The 16,564-nt window shown below is 51.9% G+C and overlaps 1 protein-coding gene across 2 annotated transcripts in view; it reads left to right on the forward strand.

The window, feature by feature from the left end:
• CPAMD8 (C3 and PZP like alpha-2-macroglobulin domain containing 8) overlaps positions 1–16,564 on the forward strand; it is a 117,985-nt gene that overhangs the window by 71,915 nt on the left and 29,506 nt on the right. For both annotated transcript variants that reach the window (XM_032268715.1, XM_032268713.1), the window contains exons 21-26: positions 662–815; positions 1,839–1,969; positions 6,249–6,300; positions 11,983–12,281; positions 12,988–13,213; positions 15,238–15,414. In XM_032268715.1, the coding sequence (XP_032124606.1) occupies positions 662–815; positions 1,839–1,969; positions 6,249–6,300; positions 11,983–12,281; positions 12,988–13,213; positions 15,238–15,414 (1,039 nt within the window). The remainder of the gene's footprint in view (positions 1–661; positions 816–1,838; positions 1,970–6,248; positions 6,301–11,982; positions 12,282–12,987; positions 13,214–15,237; positions 15,415–16,564) is intronic.

Here is a 16,564-nt window from a genome sequence, read left to right on the forward strand (position 1 = left end):
TGCATGCATACACACATGCCTTCACCCAGTATAGCATTCACACACACGTGCATACACACATCTTCACCCAGTATAGCATGCACACATACATGCATGCATACACACATGGCTTCACCCAGTAGATGCACATGCGTATGCAATGTGTGCTTGCATACTTGCACACACGTGCACCCAGGGACACATGCATTCACAGCGCACACATGCACACATATGCACATACATGCACACACAGAGCCGTACTCAGACATCACGGAGCTGCACGGTTGGAGAGAGGGTCAGGAGGAGCACTCTGTGGACCCACGGTGGGAGAGGTTGCATCCATCTGGAGTCCCGGAGGAGATGGACACGCAGGAGAGGCAGCCCTGGCTGGAACTGGCAGCTTCCATCTGAGGGAGATCTGGATTGTGGGGATACGGAGGGCTGTGGGAAGGACATGGCTCGCAGCAAGACCGATGGGCGTGAGAAGGCCAAGTGGGGCAGCAGACAGCGGAGGGTCGTTTGTTCTGATGGGAAGTGGAAAGGGGGCCTCCCCGGGGGTGCATGGCTCTTGGAGAGGCTGACAGACCTGGTGTGTGCATGAGTGGTGGGATGTGTGTTGGATCTTGGGGCACTGGGGGGGACCTGGATTCCAGGCACCATGAGCCAATTCCACCCTCTGCAGGTGTACATGAAGCTCTCAGTTCCCAAGGGCATCCAGTTTGTTGGGCATCCTGGCAAACGCCATCTGACCAAGAAGATGTGTGTGGCCTCTGGAGAGGCTGAGCCCACCTGGGTGGTTCTGTCCTTCAGTCACCTGGGGCTCAGCAACATCACAGGTGAGGGCTCCACAGTTCTTGGGGTGTCTCCCCTCTCCAGGCCACAAAAGGGTCCCAGCATTGACCACAGTTGGGGATGAGGGGTGGATGGGGAAGCAGGTAAAGTCAGAACTGTCCCAAGGAAAATGGGACAGCGACCGGAGCAAATAGGACAGCGGGCAGGGGCCTGGGATGAGTGGGGAGGCGGGCCCTGGGGTCTCACCTGTTGGGGGAGCTGGGCTCTTAAGGTGCCAACCCAAGTAGCACAAGCACGTATGCACATACAAATCCACACACACACCTGCACACGCAGACACATGCCCACACATGCAGACACACACACACAAATCCACACACAGACACATGCCCACACATGTAGACATGCATACACACAAATCCACACACATGCCCACACATGTAGACATGCACACACAAATCCACACACATGCCCACACATGTAGACATGCATAGACACAAATCCACACACATGCCCACACATGTATACATGCGTACATACAAATCCACACATGCCTGCTTGTGTAGACATGCATATACACACAAATCCACACACAGATACATGGCCACACATGCAGACGTGTACATACACCCAAATCCACACATGCCGACACATGTAGACATGCATATACACACACATCCACACACACATACACACATGCCCACACATGTAGACATGCATGCACACAAATCCACACACATGTCCACACATGTAGACATGCATACACATACAGATACACACATGCCCACATGTGTAAACATGCATACAGACACAAATGCCCACAAGTGCAGATATGCATGTGCACACACAAACTCAGACACATGAACACATGCACAAACGCATGCATATACACACGAGCCTGTACACTCAAACACATGCATACATGTGCACACATACCTGCGTGCATGCACACATCAGCATATACACACACATACACGTATGCATGTGCACACACATGGGATGAGAATGGGACAGCCCCCACCTTGGGCGGGGACCTGTTCTGAGAGCAAGACGTCAAATTTCTGCAGCCAAAGCCCTTGCTCACGAAGACACAAGTTGCTGCCGGGATGGGAGATCTAGCAAACACCCGCAGGAGAGTCACGCTGACAGGAGGGTCCCCATCGGGGTGGATCACGTCAGGCGCAGTGTGATGGTTGAGGTAAGGCCATGTCCTCGTCCCTGGTCATTCTGTCTTTCAGTGACCTGGGACCAGGGCCTGACTCCTTTAGCTGTGAAGCTGGGGCCAGCTGGAGTGTGTGGTCTGAAGCTGAGCCAGGGCCTGGGTAGCCTTCATGGGTTGAGCTCAAGAGCTCAGGGTGCCTGGACTTTGGGGTACTTTCTCATTGGAGGATCGTGGTGGTCTTGTCCCTCCCTCAAGTGCAGAGTGGGCTTTGGTGAAGCAGCCTGGGACTCTTGAGGGGCTGAAGCATGTGCTCCCTGACCCCTGGGTGAACTATCTTGGAAGGCCATGTGCCTCATCTAGTGGCTGTCACAGGCACTTTTGGGGACCATGACTCAGTATTTGGGACATTGTCCTTGGATTGCCCACGTAGGAAGGACACAGAGCCTCAGGGGGCAGAGGCAGGCGTTGGGATCTCACAGACACCCTGGCTATGAACCCAGGATTGGCCACTTACCAGTGGTCTCGGGGAGCATTCTGGCTTTCCAGCCCTGCTCCCTTAAGACAAGAGGGCCTCACCTTCATAAGATGGGATGGGAGGCCAGAAATGACACACACAGATTGTTGGAAATAGAAATAGATGCTCCGTGCTGCAAGGAAAAATCAGCACTGAGACAAAGGATCTTTCATCAACACAACTTTTACTTCCTGGACTGCAGGAAGGGTACCCTCGCTAGCCATCTTGCCACAAGAGTACCATGAACAAAGGAAAATACACAAATTTATTTCTTACGCATTTGGGGGTGTCCTTACTGCTGTGTCTGATCTCTGTTGGCTGGAGCCAGACCTCACAATCTAAACTAAAACCTGATTGGCTAACGACTTGAAACTTTTCTAAACAGGTAAAAGCAATGGAGAGCAAAAAAGGAAGTCCAAGTAAGGAAGGGGCAGAGGCTGTGAGCTGGGACACGCCTGTGAGCACGGTCAGCACAGATGTTGTACTTAAACCACAAGGACGTAGAACATACTACGTGCCTGTAGGCATTTCTAGAGGCAGATAGGACAGGGCTTCTAGCAAAAAGGCAAGAAGGCTTCTGAAGAAAGTGTTTAAAACAAGCTATCATTTCTAACACTTAGGAATTTTTCTTAAAACAAGAAAGGAAACTTTGAAGAGGAACTTTTCTACTTCCCACACAGATGCCTCAGGGCTGGGCGTGCCGTAGCCACATGCCCATCTTTTCTAGGCTGCTCGGACACATCGGAGCCCTACGGAGGCTCCATTTGGTGCTTCCCCCACAGCAGCCCCGAGCAGCGGCCCCAAGGATCTCACATTCCCCAGAAGCCCAGCTGCAAACAGCACACAAATCCACACACTCTGTGCCCTCCCTCCCTCCCTGCTGGCATCCTGCTGGCCCTGAACACCAGTGGTTTCTGTCAGCACCAGGAGTCATGCGCCTGCTGGGCAGAACTCTGGAGCAGTGACAGTGGACAGATCACCGCTGTAGTGTCATTGATGTGATATGATGGATTCCTTGGGGACAAGAGCGCTGTCAGGTGGGGACTGAGATCTCTGTGAGCCAGCAGGATGGGATGGTCCCACTGGAGAAATGCAGAAACCCCGAGTCACCCTTTGCTCAGCCAGGGCATCCTCTCTGCCCTCCTAAGGCCTGAGAGGGAGGCAGTGAGCCCCTCCGAGCTGCAGAACCTGGAGGCCTGGCGGTCTTGCCTGCTCCCTTCACAGAAGGGATTTCTCAGTGCACACAGAGGGGCTTTTGAGGGCCTCCTTCCCCGGAGCCTTTCCTCCCATCCACACTGCAGAATGATCTGTGCAGCTGCAGTATCCACTTGCCCCGCCTCCTGCAGGCAGCTCTGGGGGCAGCGGGAAAGATGTAGGCACCAGAAGACTTGAAATGTTGATGCAAAGACGAAGCTACAATTAGAAAAACAATTTGTGGGGCTGGGCGTGGTGGCTCATGCCTGTAATCCCAGCACTTTGGGAGGCTGAGGCAGGCAGATCACAATGTCAGGAGTTCGAGACCAGCCTGGCCAACATGATGAAACCCTGTCTCTACTAAAAATACAAAAATTAGCCGGGCATGTTGGTGCGTGCCTGTAATCCCAACTACTTGGGAAGCTGAGACAGGAGAATCACTTGAACTCAGGAGGTGGAGGTTGCGGTGAGCCGATATCATGCCATTGTACTCCAGCCTGGGTGACACAGCAAGACTCCGTCTCAGGAGAGAGGGAGAGAGAGAGAGAGACAATGAGAGACAATTTAAGAAACGAGGTACCAGATGTGTGGCTTGATAAAGCAGCAAAATGCACTTCCTGTCTCTTCCCACCGGAGGGCTTCGGCGCCACCTGCTGAACTGCACTTAGGAGCAAGAAGCTGAACAGGACGCGGGGGGCCGGTGGGGAAGCATCACCTGTGCACAGCCCATCATGGGTGCTGTACCGGGTTGGGGATGGCTTGGCAGGTGCAGGAAGTGCCAACACCGCTCTGCCTGGCTCCCCTGCTGGCCTGTGAGGGGACTGCAATCCTCTATGTCTGCTGGGAGGCTGAGAGCGTTCAATCATCTCCACGTGAATTTCACCTCAGTGAAATTCCAAAAAGCAAGGAGGAGACAGAAATAACTGGGGCATCACTGGGGTGACTGGAGGCCTGGCCAGCCAGGGAGTGGGCTCTGCAGTGAGAGCCGCGGATTCGGATGGAAACACTGGAGGGTTAAACGAGAGTGTCCGTGGAAAGCCTCTCGTGGTGTCCGGCCTGTCTACTAAAGACCCACGTGCTGGTGTCACACAGCCATTTATAACAGTCAGCTGGGGAATCCCAAAGTCAGGAATACACTTTCTGTTTTAGGAAATGTCCATCAGCCGATGAATTAGAGAAATGAATGTGGGTCAGTGAAATGTATTTCCTGAATGCAGTGAAATATCACTCAGCTGTGAAATGGAGGGCCGAGTGTGGTGGCTCGTGCCTGTGATCCCAGCACTTTGGGAGGCCAAGGTGGGCAGATCACTTGAGGCCAGGAGTTTGAGACCAGCCTGATCAACATAGTGAAACCCCGTCTCTACTAAAAATACAAAAATTAGCTGGGTGTGGTGGTGCATGCCTGTAATCCCAGCTACTCGGGAGACTGAGGCAGGAGGATCGCTTGAACTCGGGAGGTGGAGGTTGCAGTGAGCCGAGATTGTGCCATTGCACTCCAGCCTGGGTGACAGAGTGAGACTCCATCTAAAAAAAAAAAAAAAAATGGATAGAGACCCTGGAAAGCCAGTGGTGTAGCTGGAAGCCTGAGAGCTAGAGAGCCAATGGTGGAGATTCCAGCTGGGGTCTAAAGGCCTGGAACCAGGAGCAGGAGATTGATGTCCCGCTCAAGCAGTTGGCAGAGAGGAACCATCTTCCTCTGCCTTGTTCTGTCAGGAGGCGCCCAACAGCTTGGATGATGCCCAGTCGCGTTGGAGAGGGCCGTGCGCCCGGCTCTGTCCTCCAGCACGAATGCTCATCTCTTGCAGAAGCACTTCCTGGACACACCCAGAGAGAGTGTTTCGCCAGCTACCAGGGCATCCCGGAGCTCAGCCCAGTCGACACCTAAAACTGACCATCCTAGGCTGGGCTCCATGGCTCATGCCTGTAATCCCAGCACTTTGGGAGGCTGAGGCAGGCAGATCACCTGAGGTCAGGAGTTCCAGAGCAGCCTGGCCAACATGGAGAAACCCCGTCTCTACTAAAAATACAAAATTATCCAGGCATGACTGGCACATGCCTGTAATCCCAGCTACTTGGGAGGTCGAGACAGGAGAATCGCTTGAACCCAGGAGGCGGAGGTTGTGGTGAGTCAAAATCGCACCATTGCACTTCAGCCTGGGCAACAAAAGCGAAACTCCATCTCAAAAAAAAAACACAAGAGATGTGGTGGACAGAGACAGCAGGACAGACCTGTCATTGGCAGATGCAGGAGCCCCTCTCACAGTGCTCACAGATGTCAAATGAAGTCTCAGAACCTGGCTACCTTGGCCTTATTGTGTCCGCTGCCCAGAGGGACATGGGAGGGAGGGGGTGTCTGGAGGGTAGGGTAGGGATATGGGCCCCATGACAAGTCTAGAAGCAGTTGGTGACTTTCATTTGGCCAGCAAGGGGGAGCGACCTCAGTTTCCCTACCAGAGCCTGGGAAGTGGGTGGCCCTGTCCTGCTCAACACACCTGTGATCTTGGTGTGGCCGTGCTGATATGATGCAAACCAGGAGAGCCAGCCGTTCTGCCAAGCTGACCATCCCCCTCACCGCTCCAGCACTCAGTTCTTGTTTCTTTGTTTCAGGCTGAAGGAGTCCCCCGGGCGTACACCTACAGCGCATTCTTCTGTCCCAACGGTGAGTCCCCGTGCCCATCCTGGTAAGGAGTGGCCACCTGGCTGGGTCAGGACTTTGGCCTTCCCCCGTCTCCACACTGTGGGGGCGGTTTCAGTGCAAAGTGAGCACCTGCCCTTCCCGGGGGAAGGGGACACTGTGGTTAGGAAGAGCGACGTCCCAGCTGGGGACAGGCAGAGCCAGTGTGAGGGCAGGGCATCCAGCACACAGGGCATGAATGCACAGGAATGTGCATGGCAGGTGCCAAGAAAGAAGGTTAGGCTGGCCAGGCACGGCGGCTCATGCCTGTAACCCCAGCACTTTGGAAGGCTGAGGCAGGTAGATCAGTTGAAGTCAGGAGTTCGAGACCAGCCTGGCCAACATGGTGAAACCTATCTCTACGAAAAGGACAAAGTTATCCTGGTGTGGTGGTGTGTGCCTATAGTTCCAGCTACTCGGGAGGCTGAGGCAGGAGAATTGCTTGAACTCGGGGTGGAAATTGCAGCGAGCCAGGGTTGTGCCACTGCACTCCAACCTGGGCGACAGAGTGAGGCTCCATCTCAAAACAACCAAAACAGCAACAAAACATGATGCTAGACCTAAAGATCACAACTTACACAAGCGTCAACCCAAAATGGATCGCGGACTTATGTGTAAAATTATAGTGCTTTTAGAAAAAAGCATAGGACAGCGTGGGCAACAGGCCGAAATCCCATCTCTACAAAAAAGCAAAAAAAAAAAAAACTTGTCAGACCTGGTGGTGCATACCTGTAGTCCCAGCTACTTGGGAGGCTGAGGTGGGAGGATTACCTGAGCCCAGGAGGTGGAGGTTGCAGTGAGCCTTCATTGTACCACTGCAATCCAGCCTGGTTGAGGGTTAGGGGGAGGGAAGGGAGGAAGGAAGGAAGATCAGTCATTTGGCCGGGCACGGTGGCTGTAATCCTAGCACTTTGGGAGGCCAAGGTGGGTGGATCACCTGAGGTCAGGAGTTCAAGACCAGCCTGGCCATCATGGTGAAACCCCATCTTAAAAGAAAAAAAAAAATCACTCATTTAGAGCCAAGCAGTTTTTAGCAATTGAAAAGTACAATTTATAAAAAGAAACATTCATACATTGATAAACCTCATCAAAATTAAAAAGTTTTTTCTCCATAATAAACCCTGTTAAAGGAGGAACTATAGTACAGACTCGGAAAAAACACATTTGCAAACCTTATCAGGCAAAGGACTAGTATCACAATATACAAAGAAGTCTCCAATTCGGTAGTGAATAAAACAAACCGTCTAATTAAAAAGTGGGTTTTCGTCATTTCTGTTTGGTTCCTTTTGGTAGCCATCTCTTTGGTAAATTTCTCACTTATATCCTGAATTGTTTTTCTGATTTCTTTCTATTGTTCTTCTGTATTCTCTTTTGTCTCATTGAGCTTAATTTATATCATTACCATTATTATTTTTTGAGACAGGATCTCAAAACCTCCAGCCTCTATTGCCCAGGCTGGAGTGCAGTGGCAGTCATGGCTCACTGCAGCCTTGACCTCCGGGGCCCAGGTGATCCTCCCACTTTGGCCTCCCAAGAAGCTAAGACTACAGGCACATGCCATCACACCTGGCTAATTTTTTGCATTTTTGTTAGAAATGGGATTTCGTCCAGGCTGGTCTTGAACTCCTGGGCTTAAGTAATTCACCTACCTTGGCCTCTCAAATTATTGAAATTAGAAGCATGAGCCACCTCGCTCGGCAAATGTCATTATTTTGAATTATTTTTCCAAGATTACATACATTTTTTTTTTTTTTTGAGACAGAGTCTGGCTCTGTTGCCCAGTCTAGAATGCAATGGTGCAATCTCAGCTCACTGCAACCTCCACCTCCCAGGTTCAAGAAATTCTCCTGTCTCAGCCTCCCAAGTAGCTGCAATTATAGGTGCCTGCCACCACGCCCAGTTAATTTTTGTATTTTTAGTAGAGACGAGGTTTCACTATGTTGGCCAGGCTGGTCTTGAACTCCTGACCTCGTGATCCACCCGCCTTGACCTCCCAAAGTGCTGGGATTACAGGCGTGAGCCACCATGCCCGGCCTACATACGTTTTTTGTTTTTGTTTTTGTTTTTTTGAGACAGAATTTCACTCCTGTTACCCAGGCTGGAGTGCAATGGCACAATCTCGGCTCACCGCAATCTCCACCTCCTGGGTTCAAGCAATTCTTCTGCCTCAGCCTCCCGAGCAGCTGGGACCACAAAGCATGTGCCAGCATGCCCAGCCAATTTTTGTATTTTAGTAGAGACGGGCTTTCACCACGTTGACCAGGATGGTCTCAATCTCTTGACCTTGTGATCCACCCGCCTCGGCCTCCCAGAGTGCTGGGATTACAGGTGTAAGCCACTGCACCCAGCCTACATACATTTTTTTTTAACTTTTTTTTTTTTTTTTTTTAAATACAGGGTTTCACCATGTTGGTCAGGCTGGTCTCGAACTCCTGACCTCAGGTGATCCGCCCGCCTTGGCCTCCAAAGTGCTTGGATTACAGGCGTGAGCCACCACGCCCGGCCTACATACATTTTTTAATTGGAATCTGTTGCTCAAGAATGGCTGTGTTTCTTTGGTGATGTCACATTTCCTTGCTTTTTCACGTTTCTTGTGTTCTCATGGTGATGTCTGTACATTTGGTTAACAGTCTCTTCCTCCAATATTTTGAATTTGCTTTAATGAAGGAAGACTTCTTCCTGAAGCTGTATTTGTGGTGTTGGCTGGGTAGAGCATTTAGTTTGATTCTGGGTGTGTATAGTATAGTGCATAGCATAGTCTCCATATGATTTATTCCACTATAACCAGCATCAGTGCCACCTGGGATTTCCTCAGTGGCTTAGGGTGCAGTTATTAGTGGAGGCTCTGATGAAGTTTTGCTTGGGATTGGGAAGCCAGATGGGCCTGTCCTCAGGCCCCCGTGATGGCAGCAGTGGGCAAAGCATGTGTTCCTTGAGCACCACAGCATTGGACACTGGTACCAGTGTTAGTGGGTCCCGGTGGGCCAATTCTTGGGCTTTCAGGAAGCTTGCTTGGATGCCAGTAGTGGCAGTGGTGGGCCAGGATGGTGGGGAGGTTCTTGAGCCCCTGGGCAGTGGGCATGGTATGAGCACTGGCAGTAGCAGTGGTGGGTGGGATGACCCCCTAGCTCCCAAGCAGTCTGCTCTGGTGTTGGTGGCTGTGACAGGCGGGATGGGCCAGTCTCCTTGCCGCAGGTGGCACAGGCAGGTGTGTGTCAGCTGTGGTGCCAGTGGTAGGTTGGGTGAGCCTGCCCTCAGGTGCCTAGGAGGAGCATTTAGGTGCCAGCTGTGGTGGACCAGGCTGGGCAGTCTCAAGGCCCTCAGATGGCACCCTTAGGCACTTGCGGGGGCAGAGCTGGGCTGGGCCAACCTATCTCACGCTCCCTGGTGGTGTGTGCGGGTGCTGGCTATGGTAGGCAGGGGTGGGGGGATTCTCAGGGCTCCAGTGGAATGCTCAGGTTCAGCATTCAAAAATTAGCCAGGCGTGGTGGCAGGTGCCTGTGATCCCAGGTACCCAGGAGGCTGAGGGAGGAGAATCACGTGAACCTGGGAGGTGGAGCTTGCAGTGAGCCAAGATCACCCCACTGCACTCCAGCCTCAGTGACGAGAGTAAGACTCTGTCTCAAAAAAAAAAAAAAAAAAAAAAAAGCAACTGGAAGACTCACATCCTCTGACACTGAGTATTACCATAGAGTTACAGAAGTCACCACAATGTGATACGGCTGTCAGCAAACACAAATGCATCGTTTATTATGTGGGGAGAGGGGCTAGTTAGAGGCATCTGGTGCTTGAATACTGGGTAGGGTGCAGCAGCTTCCAATGGCAGCGGGTGGCTGGGGAGCAGGAGCCTCGCCTGTGCTTTAGCGTCTGGCTGCAGGGCCCTGGTGGCAGTTGCAGGTTGGGGAGTTAGCCCTCGGGGAACATGAACATGTGCAGCAGCTTCCCTGCTGGGGGCAGCCAGGTCATTGCCAATGGCTTGGGCTTCAGTCCTGGTGGCAGCAGCCAGCCACAGTAGTGACTGTGAGGGGGGAATGTCAGTGGGACTCCACAAAGATGTGAAGATACAGGGGCTGTCTGGCCTGCAGGCAGAATGCAGCCTGGCAGTGGCTCGGATCTTGATACAGTGCTCTGCTTTCGCTGCTTAGGGCTGAAGGGTGTGTGAGACCCAGCCTTGGTCCCCTCTGGAACAGTATCTGCACAGTCTCCAGGTAGCTCCTTAGGTTAGTCTGTGGCCCACGAGGATCTAGGGGCTCTCCTGTGCCTAGCGTTCTAGAGTCCACAGTGGGAATGGGGACCACTGGAGTCTACTCACTTACCCTTTCCTCGCACTGGGGAGCTATTCCAGGCTCCCAGCCAATTCTCGCCAAGCACCCTGCCTCATTTCCATTTCCTTCTTCACTTTAGGTGTTTCTTGTGACTTCTCTGTTCAATCTCCGTGTTCTTAGATGGACTCTTCAAAGCGTGATTATCCACTTGCTATTTTTGTTCCTTGTCAAGGAGGCAAGTAGCAGATGCCTCTAACAAGCCCCTCTCGCCACATAATACTTGATGTATTTGTGTTTGCTGACACCATATCACGTTGTGGTGATTCCTGTGACTTTATGGTAAGTCTCGGTGTCAGAGGGTGTTGGCCTTCCAGTTGTGTGTGTGGGTCTTTTCCTTCTTTGAGATGTATTTTCACTCTCATCGCCAAGACTGGAGTGCAATGGTGCAATCTCAGCTCACTGCAACCCCTACCTTCCAGGTTCAAGTGATTCTCTTGCCTCAGCCTCCTGAGTAGCTGGGATTACAGGCACCTGCCACCGCACATGGCTAATTTTTGTAGTTTTAGTAGAGACAGAGTTTCATCATGTTGGTCAGGCTGGTCTTAAACTCCTGACCTCAGGTGATCCACCTGCCTTGGCCTCCCAAAGTGCTGGGTTCTTTATCAAAGTTGAGCTCTCCTAAGCCCTTTGCATGTCCATATAAATTTTGGAATCTGTTTAGCAATTTCTCCAAAAGAGCCTCCTGGGATTTTGATTGGGATTGCATTGAATCTGTAGAACTGTCTGGGGAATAACTCACATGTTCACAATAGTCCATGAACATGGTCTACCTTTCCTTGATTTGGGTTTTCTCTAGTTTCTCTCCTCAGCCTTTTGCAGTTTTCAGCACCTTGCTTATCTTTGGCCAGATTTATCCCAGAGTATTTTATCTTTTTGGTTTTTAGAGAGAGGGTCTTATTCTGTCACCCAGGCTGGAGTACAATGGTGCAATCATGGCTCACTGCAACCATGTACTCCTGGGCTCAAGTTATCTTCCTGCCTTGGCCTTCCCAGCAGCTGGGACTACAGATGCATGCCTCTGCTCATTTAAAAACATTTTTGTAGAGATAGGGGTCTTGCTGTGTTGCCCACGCTGGCCTCAAACTCCTACCCTCAAGCAATCTTCCTGCCTCAGCCTCCTACAGTGCTGGAATTACAGGTGTGAGCCACTATGCCCAGGCCCATTTTATCTTTTGTGTGCCATTGTCAATGCCATTGTTAAGCCAACACCATTCTACCACATGTGCCGAGTCACAGTGAAACCCACCCCTTGTGGTCCTGGTGCTCACCTCCAGGTACCATCAGGGAAAGTTGGGTGCCTCCAGGTGTCCTCTCAACTCCCCATCTCCTTTCCTCCATCCAGAGAGAGTCCACATCTCCACTCCTAACAAGTACGAGTTCCAGTATGTGCAGCGGCCGCTGCGCCTCACCCGCTTTGATGTTGCCGTGCGAGCTCACAACGATGCCCGTGTGTCCTTGTCTTCCGGGCCCCAGGACACAGCAGGCATGATCGAGATTGTCCTGGGAGGGCGTCAAAACACCAGGTCATGGATCTCCACCAGCAAGATGGGAGAGCCTGTGGCCAGTGCACACACGGCCAAGATCCTCTCCTGGGATGAATTCAGAACATTCTGGATCAGCTGGCATGGTGGCCTCATCCAGGTATACAGCAGGACTGCCTGGGGCTTGCACAGGAACCTCATGGTCCTCTGGTATTCACTGCTTCCTGTTCTGTGCCAGGCTGTGATGGGGGATCGGGGGGAGCAAGGGAAACACAGGGCACCACCCCAAGTTGATCTCAGTCTAGCGTTGCTTACCACAAAAAAACATATACCAAGAGCTGTGGCAGAGGAAGCACCCGAGGATCTGGGAGCAGAGAGAGGAGGTAGGTGGTCAGGGAGAAAAAAATGGACATGATGAGCAAGTGAAGTGGGGGCTGGGGGGTGTTCTCTGGGCCAAGCAAAAGAGATACAGAAATGAACACGGCTTCCTAACAGAGGAAGCTAATATAGCTTCCCAGAGGAGAAACATAACCAAAGTCGGTTTCAAAATATGAATAGGAGTTCACTAGGCAAAATGGGAGTAGAGTAAGTTCTCCAGGCAGAGGAATCACATGTGCAAAGGTCCTGAGGTTCCAAGTAGCCCAGTGACTGTGAACCTGCAGGTGCCATGCCTTCTGTTGCTGTTGGCTATTTAATGGATGGGGTGACCTCTGGTTTCTGTCACCTCTGACTCCCTGAGGACCCTTCCCTGCACTGTGAGCACGGGTAAGACCTCTGACCGTGGCCACAAAGCTGGTGACACTGTCACCTGTGTGCCTACTGCCTGCTTCCTGCCAGCGTCCAGCAGCCTTGGTGTCTTTTTCCAGGTTGGTCACGGTCCAGAGCCGTCCAACGAGTCTGTCATTGTGTCCTGGACCCTCCCGAAGCCACCAGAGGTCCAGTTCATTGGCTTTTCCACTGGCTGGGGCTCCATGGGTGAATTCCGAATCTGGAGGAAGATGGAGGTAGACGAGAGCTACAGCGAGGCCTTCACCCTGGGGGTCCCACACGGCGCCATCCCTGGGTCTGAGCGGGCCGCTGCCTCCATCATCGGTGCGTCTGTCCCACAGCCTGGCTTGGGGAGGTCAGGGGCAAGAGCTGAGGTTGAGACTCCAGGCTTGGTCTCAAGCTGAGCTTTGCTGGGGACCTGTGTCCTGGGGTGTACACACACACACACACACACACACACACACACACACACCCCTGACAAGCAGCTTCCAGTGCCTTCCTGTGCCTGTCCATGTGCTGGGCACTGAGGCAGCCCCAGAGCTGGCCCCGACCCCACCCTCGAGGGACTCCTAGTCCAGGTGAGATGGCAGATCCAGAGCCCTCCCAAGTCTAAGTCTTATGCAGAGGTCAGGGTGGGATAACCCCTGAGGACCTGCAGTGAATCCTGTGAGGGGAGTGGGCCAAGGACCAGATTCAAGAAAACCCGAATGCCTGGTGAAGTCAGCCAGATATGGAGGCCTTGGGGGCTTGGTGACAGAGCAGGCTTCTGGAGCAGTTGCTGAGTTTGGGTGACAGGCTCTGACTAGGGACATTGGAAGCAGCCTTAGGGGGTCTCTGGGGTTGGGATGTGTATTATTCTGTTTTCATGCTGCTGATAAAGACATACCCAAGACTGGGTAATTTATAAAGAAAAAGAGGTTTAATGGACCCACAGTTCCAGGTAGCTGGGGAGGCCTCACAATCATGGTGGAAGGCGAAAGGCATGTCTTACATGGCGGCAGGAAGACAGAATGAGAGCCAAGCAAAAGGGATTTCCCCTTATAAAATCATCAGATCTCATGAGACTTACTCACTACAACGAGAACAGTTTGGGGGAACCACCCCCCATAATTCAATTGTCTCCCACCAGGTCCCTCCCACAACGTGGGAATTATGGGAGCTACAATTCAAGATGAGACTCGGTTGGGGACACAGCCAAACCATATCAGCATGCTTCTAGCAGTCCAGGTGCAGGAGGAGAAAGTGGGGCGCTGTGATTGATCCAGTGCTGGGAGTTGGGCAGAAGGGTGGTGAGAGTTTGGGATGGGCCTGAGCCAGGGAGGAGAGGGCAAAAGGCCAGAAAGGCATGGATGGACCCAAATGTGGGAGTCAAGGCTCTCTCTGACATTGGGGCGGAGGCCCTCAGACATGGGCATGTTGGCGGTTGTGGCCAGATCAGAGGAAGTTTGAGTTTACAATTTCTGAGGCATGAGAGCAAATCAGAGGTGGACGTGGGGCTGAGTGGCTCAGATGAAATTGAGGGAGATAGGAGAAGAAGCAGAGAGGCAGGAAGGGAGAGTAGGTGACAGCTGGGATCCATGTGCCAGTGCCTGCAGTGACACAGTGGGTGGAGAAGAAGCTGGGGAGCCTAGAGGATGGTGATGAGAAAGTAGCCAGGAGTTTGTGCAACATGAGGAGGCTGCAGGGTCAATGGCAGCCTCAGTGAGACATGTGGAGAGGCTAAAGAAGGAAAGAAGGTGTGTTCAGGGGACATTGGGGGGTCCCAGGGGGTCCATCAGCAATCTTTGAGAAAGGGAAGCCAAGAAGAGGAATACAGAATGTCAAGGGGATGAGAGAACCAGAGTTTTTTTTAAAAAAGAGAGGAAACTTTAAAAAAATGCACTTCCAATTCCGTACATATAGAAACTTTTTTAAAAAATTGAAGTGCTCCTGGTTAAAGAGAAAATCAGAATATTTTAGAAAGGCTATTTAGAATGGAATGAGAATATGTAGACATACCAATATTTGTGGGATGCAGCCAAAGTTGCACTTAGAGGCCCATGTATAGCCTTCAATGCACCTATTTTAAAAGCCAAGGAGGGAAAAAGGCTTGAACAGAATGAAAAGCTAGAGAAAGAAAGCCTGAGTTAAAAATAAAGAACACAGAAGGACGTGTGTGGGAAAAGGTGAACAAATTGTCACCAAAGCCAGGACACCAGCTGGTCTGAGCAGGCAGAGGGTGCTAGTCCCAAAGGGCAGTTGCGTGGCTGATGGGTGATGTACACAGTCTCCCATCCCTGGGTAAAGCTGTCTCTGTGCCCTACTGAGCTGGGACAGCCCTCAACTCAACTCTCTTTCCTTCCCACCAGGGGATGTCATGGGGCCAACCCTGAACCACCTCACTAACCTCCTGCAACTGCCCTTTGGCTGTGGAGAGCAGAACATGGTCCACTTCGCTCCCAATGTCTTTGTCTTGAAGTATCTTCAGAAAACGCAGCAGCTCAGCCCTGAGGTGGAGAGAGAGACCACCGACTATCTGGTACAAGGTATTGGGGGAAAACTGCCTGGGTCAAGGCAGGAGCATGGGAGGCAGGCTCAGCCTTCAGTGGAGAGGACCACACTGGAGGCGGCCCACACAGCAGGCTCAGCGATGGGGAGGAAATGGGCAAAAGAGCCCATTCAGGGTGGCCCCGATCTGGTCACTGTCAGCAGGAGCCTGATGTCTGTGCATTAGGATGAGATTCTGAATGAATGTTGCTTTTCAGATACAGGGAGAGGAACAACATCTTTTTAAAGTGTTGATTTTTTTTTTTTTTACAAGAATAATATAACCACATTATTAAAAATAACATTTAGAAAAGAAAAAAGAAGTCCAGGCACAGTAGCTGATGCCTGTGATCCCAACACTTTTGGAGGCTGAGGTGGGAGGATCACTTGAGCCCAGGAATTTGAGACCAGCCTGGGCAACATAGCAAGACCCATCTCTACAAAAAATTTTTAAAAATTAGCCAGACATGGTGGCACACACCTGTAGTCCCAGCTACTTGGGAGGCTGAGGCCGGAGGATCCCTTGAGCCCAGGAGTTGGAGACTGCAGTGAACTGTGACTGTGCCACTGCACTGCAGCCAAGGTGACAGAGTGAGACCCCAACTGTAAAAAATAAGAAGGAAGAAAGAAGAAGAAACAGTCAGGGGTTGCTCCAGGCAGACATTCTGGCGTCATGAAGGCTGATCATGGACAGCTAGGAAGGCCAAGTCCACTGAGGCCAGGTACTGGGGTCTCAGATTAGCACTTGTTAGGGTCTGGGAGGCGGGTGGACACCAGTTGCCCCAGGGCCAGGCACACCGTGGTGGACCCATCCAGGCTCAGGTCCTTAAACGCCACCCAGAGTGGAATGAGCCCTCCTTGTGAATAACAGCCGGTACCTCCACGGGACAGCCAGGGCCTGAGTGCTTTCAGCCAACTCGCAGTTCAGACTCAACAAAGCCCAAACCAACCCCCTCCATCTTCCCCCCAAACCCACTTGTGTTCATTTTCTGAAGGTGTCAACAAAATGCCACAAACGGGGCAGCTCACAACGACAGAAGTGTATCATCCCCTTGTAGTTCTGGAGGCCAGGAGTCCGAAATGAAGGTGTCTGCGGAGCCGGCTCGTTCTGGCAGCTCCAAGGGGGACTCTGGCCCAGGTCTCTCAGGC

The sequence above is a fragment of the Sapajus apella genome, unplaced genomic scaffold (genome assembly GCF_009761245.1).
Source record: "Sapajus apella isolate SASKATOON/1434 unplaced genomic scaffold, GSC_monkey_1.0 scaffold185, whole genome shotgun sequence".
Taxonomy (NCBI): Eukaryota; Metazoa; Chordata; class Mammalia; order Primates; family Cebidae; genus Sapajus; species Sapajus apella.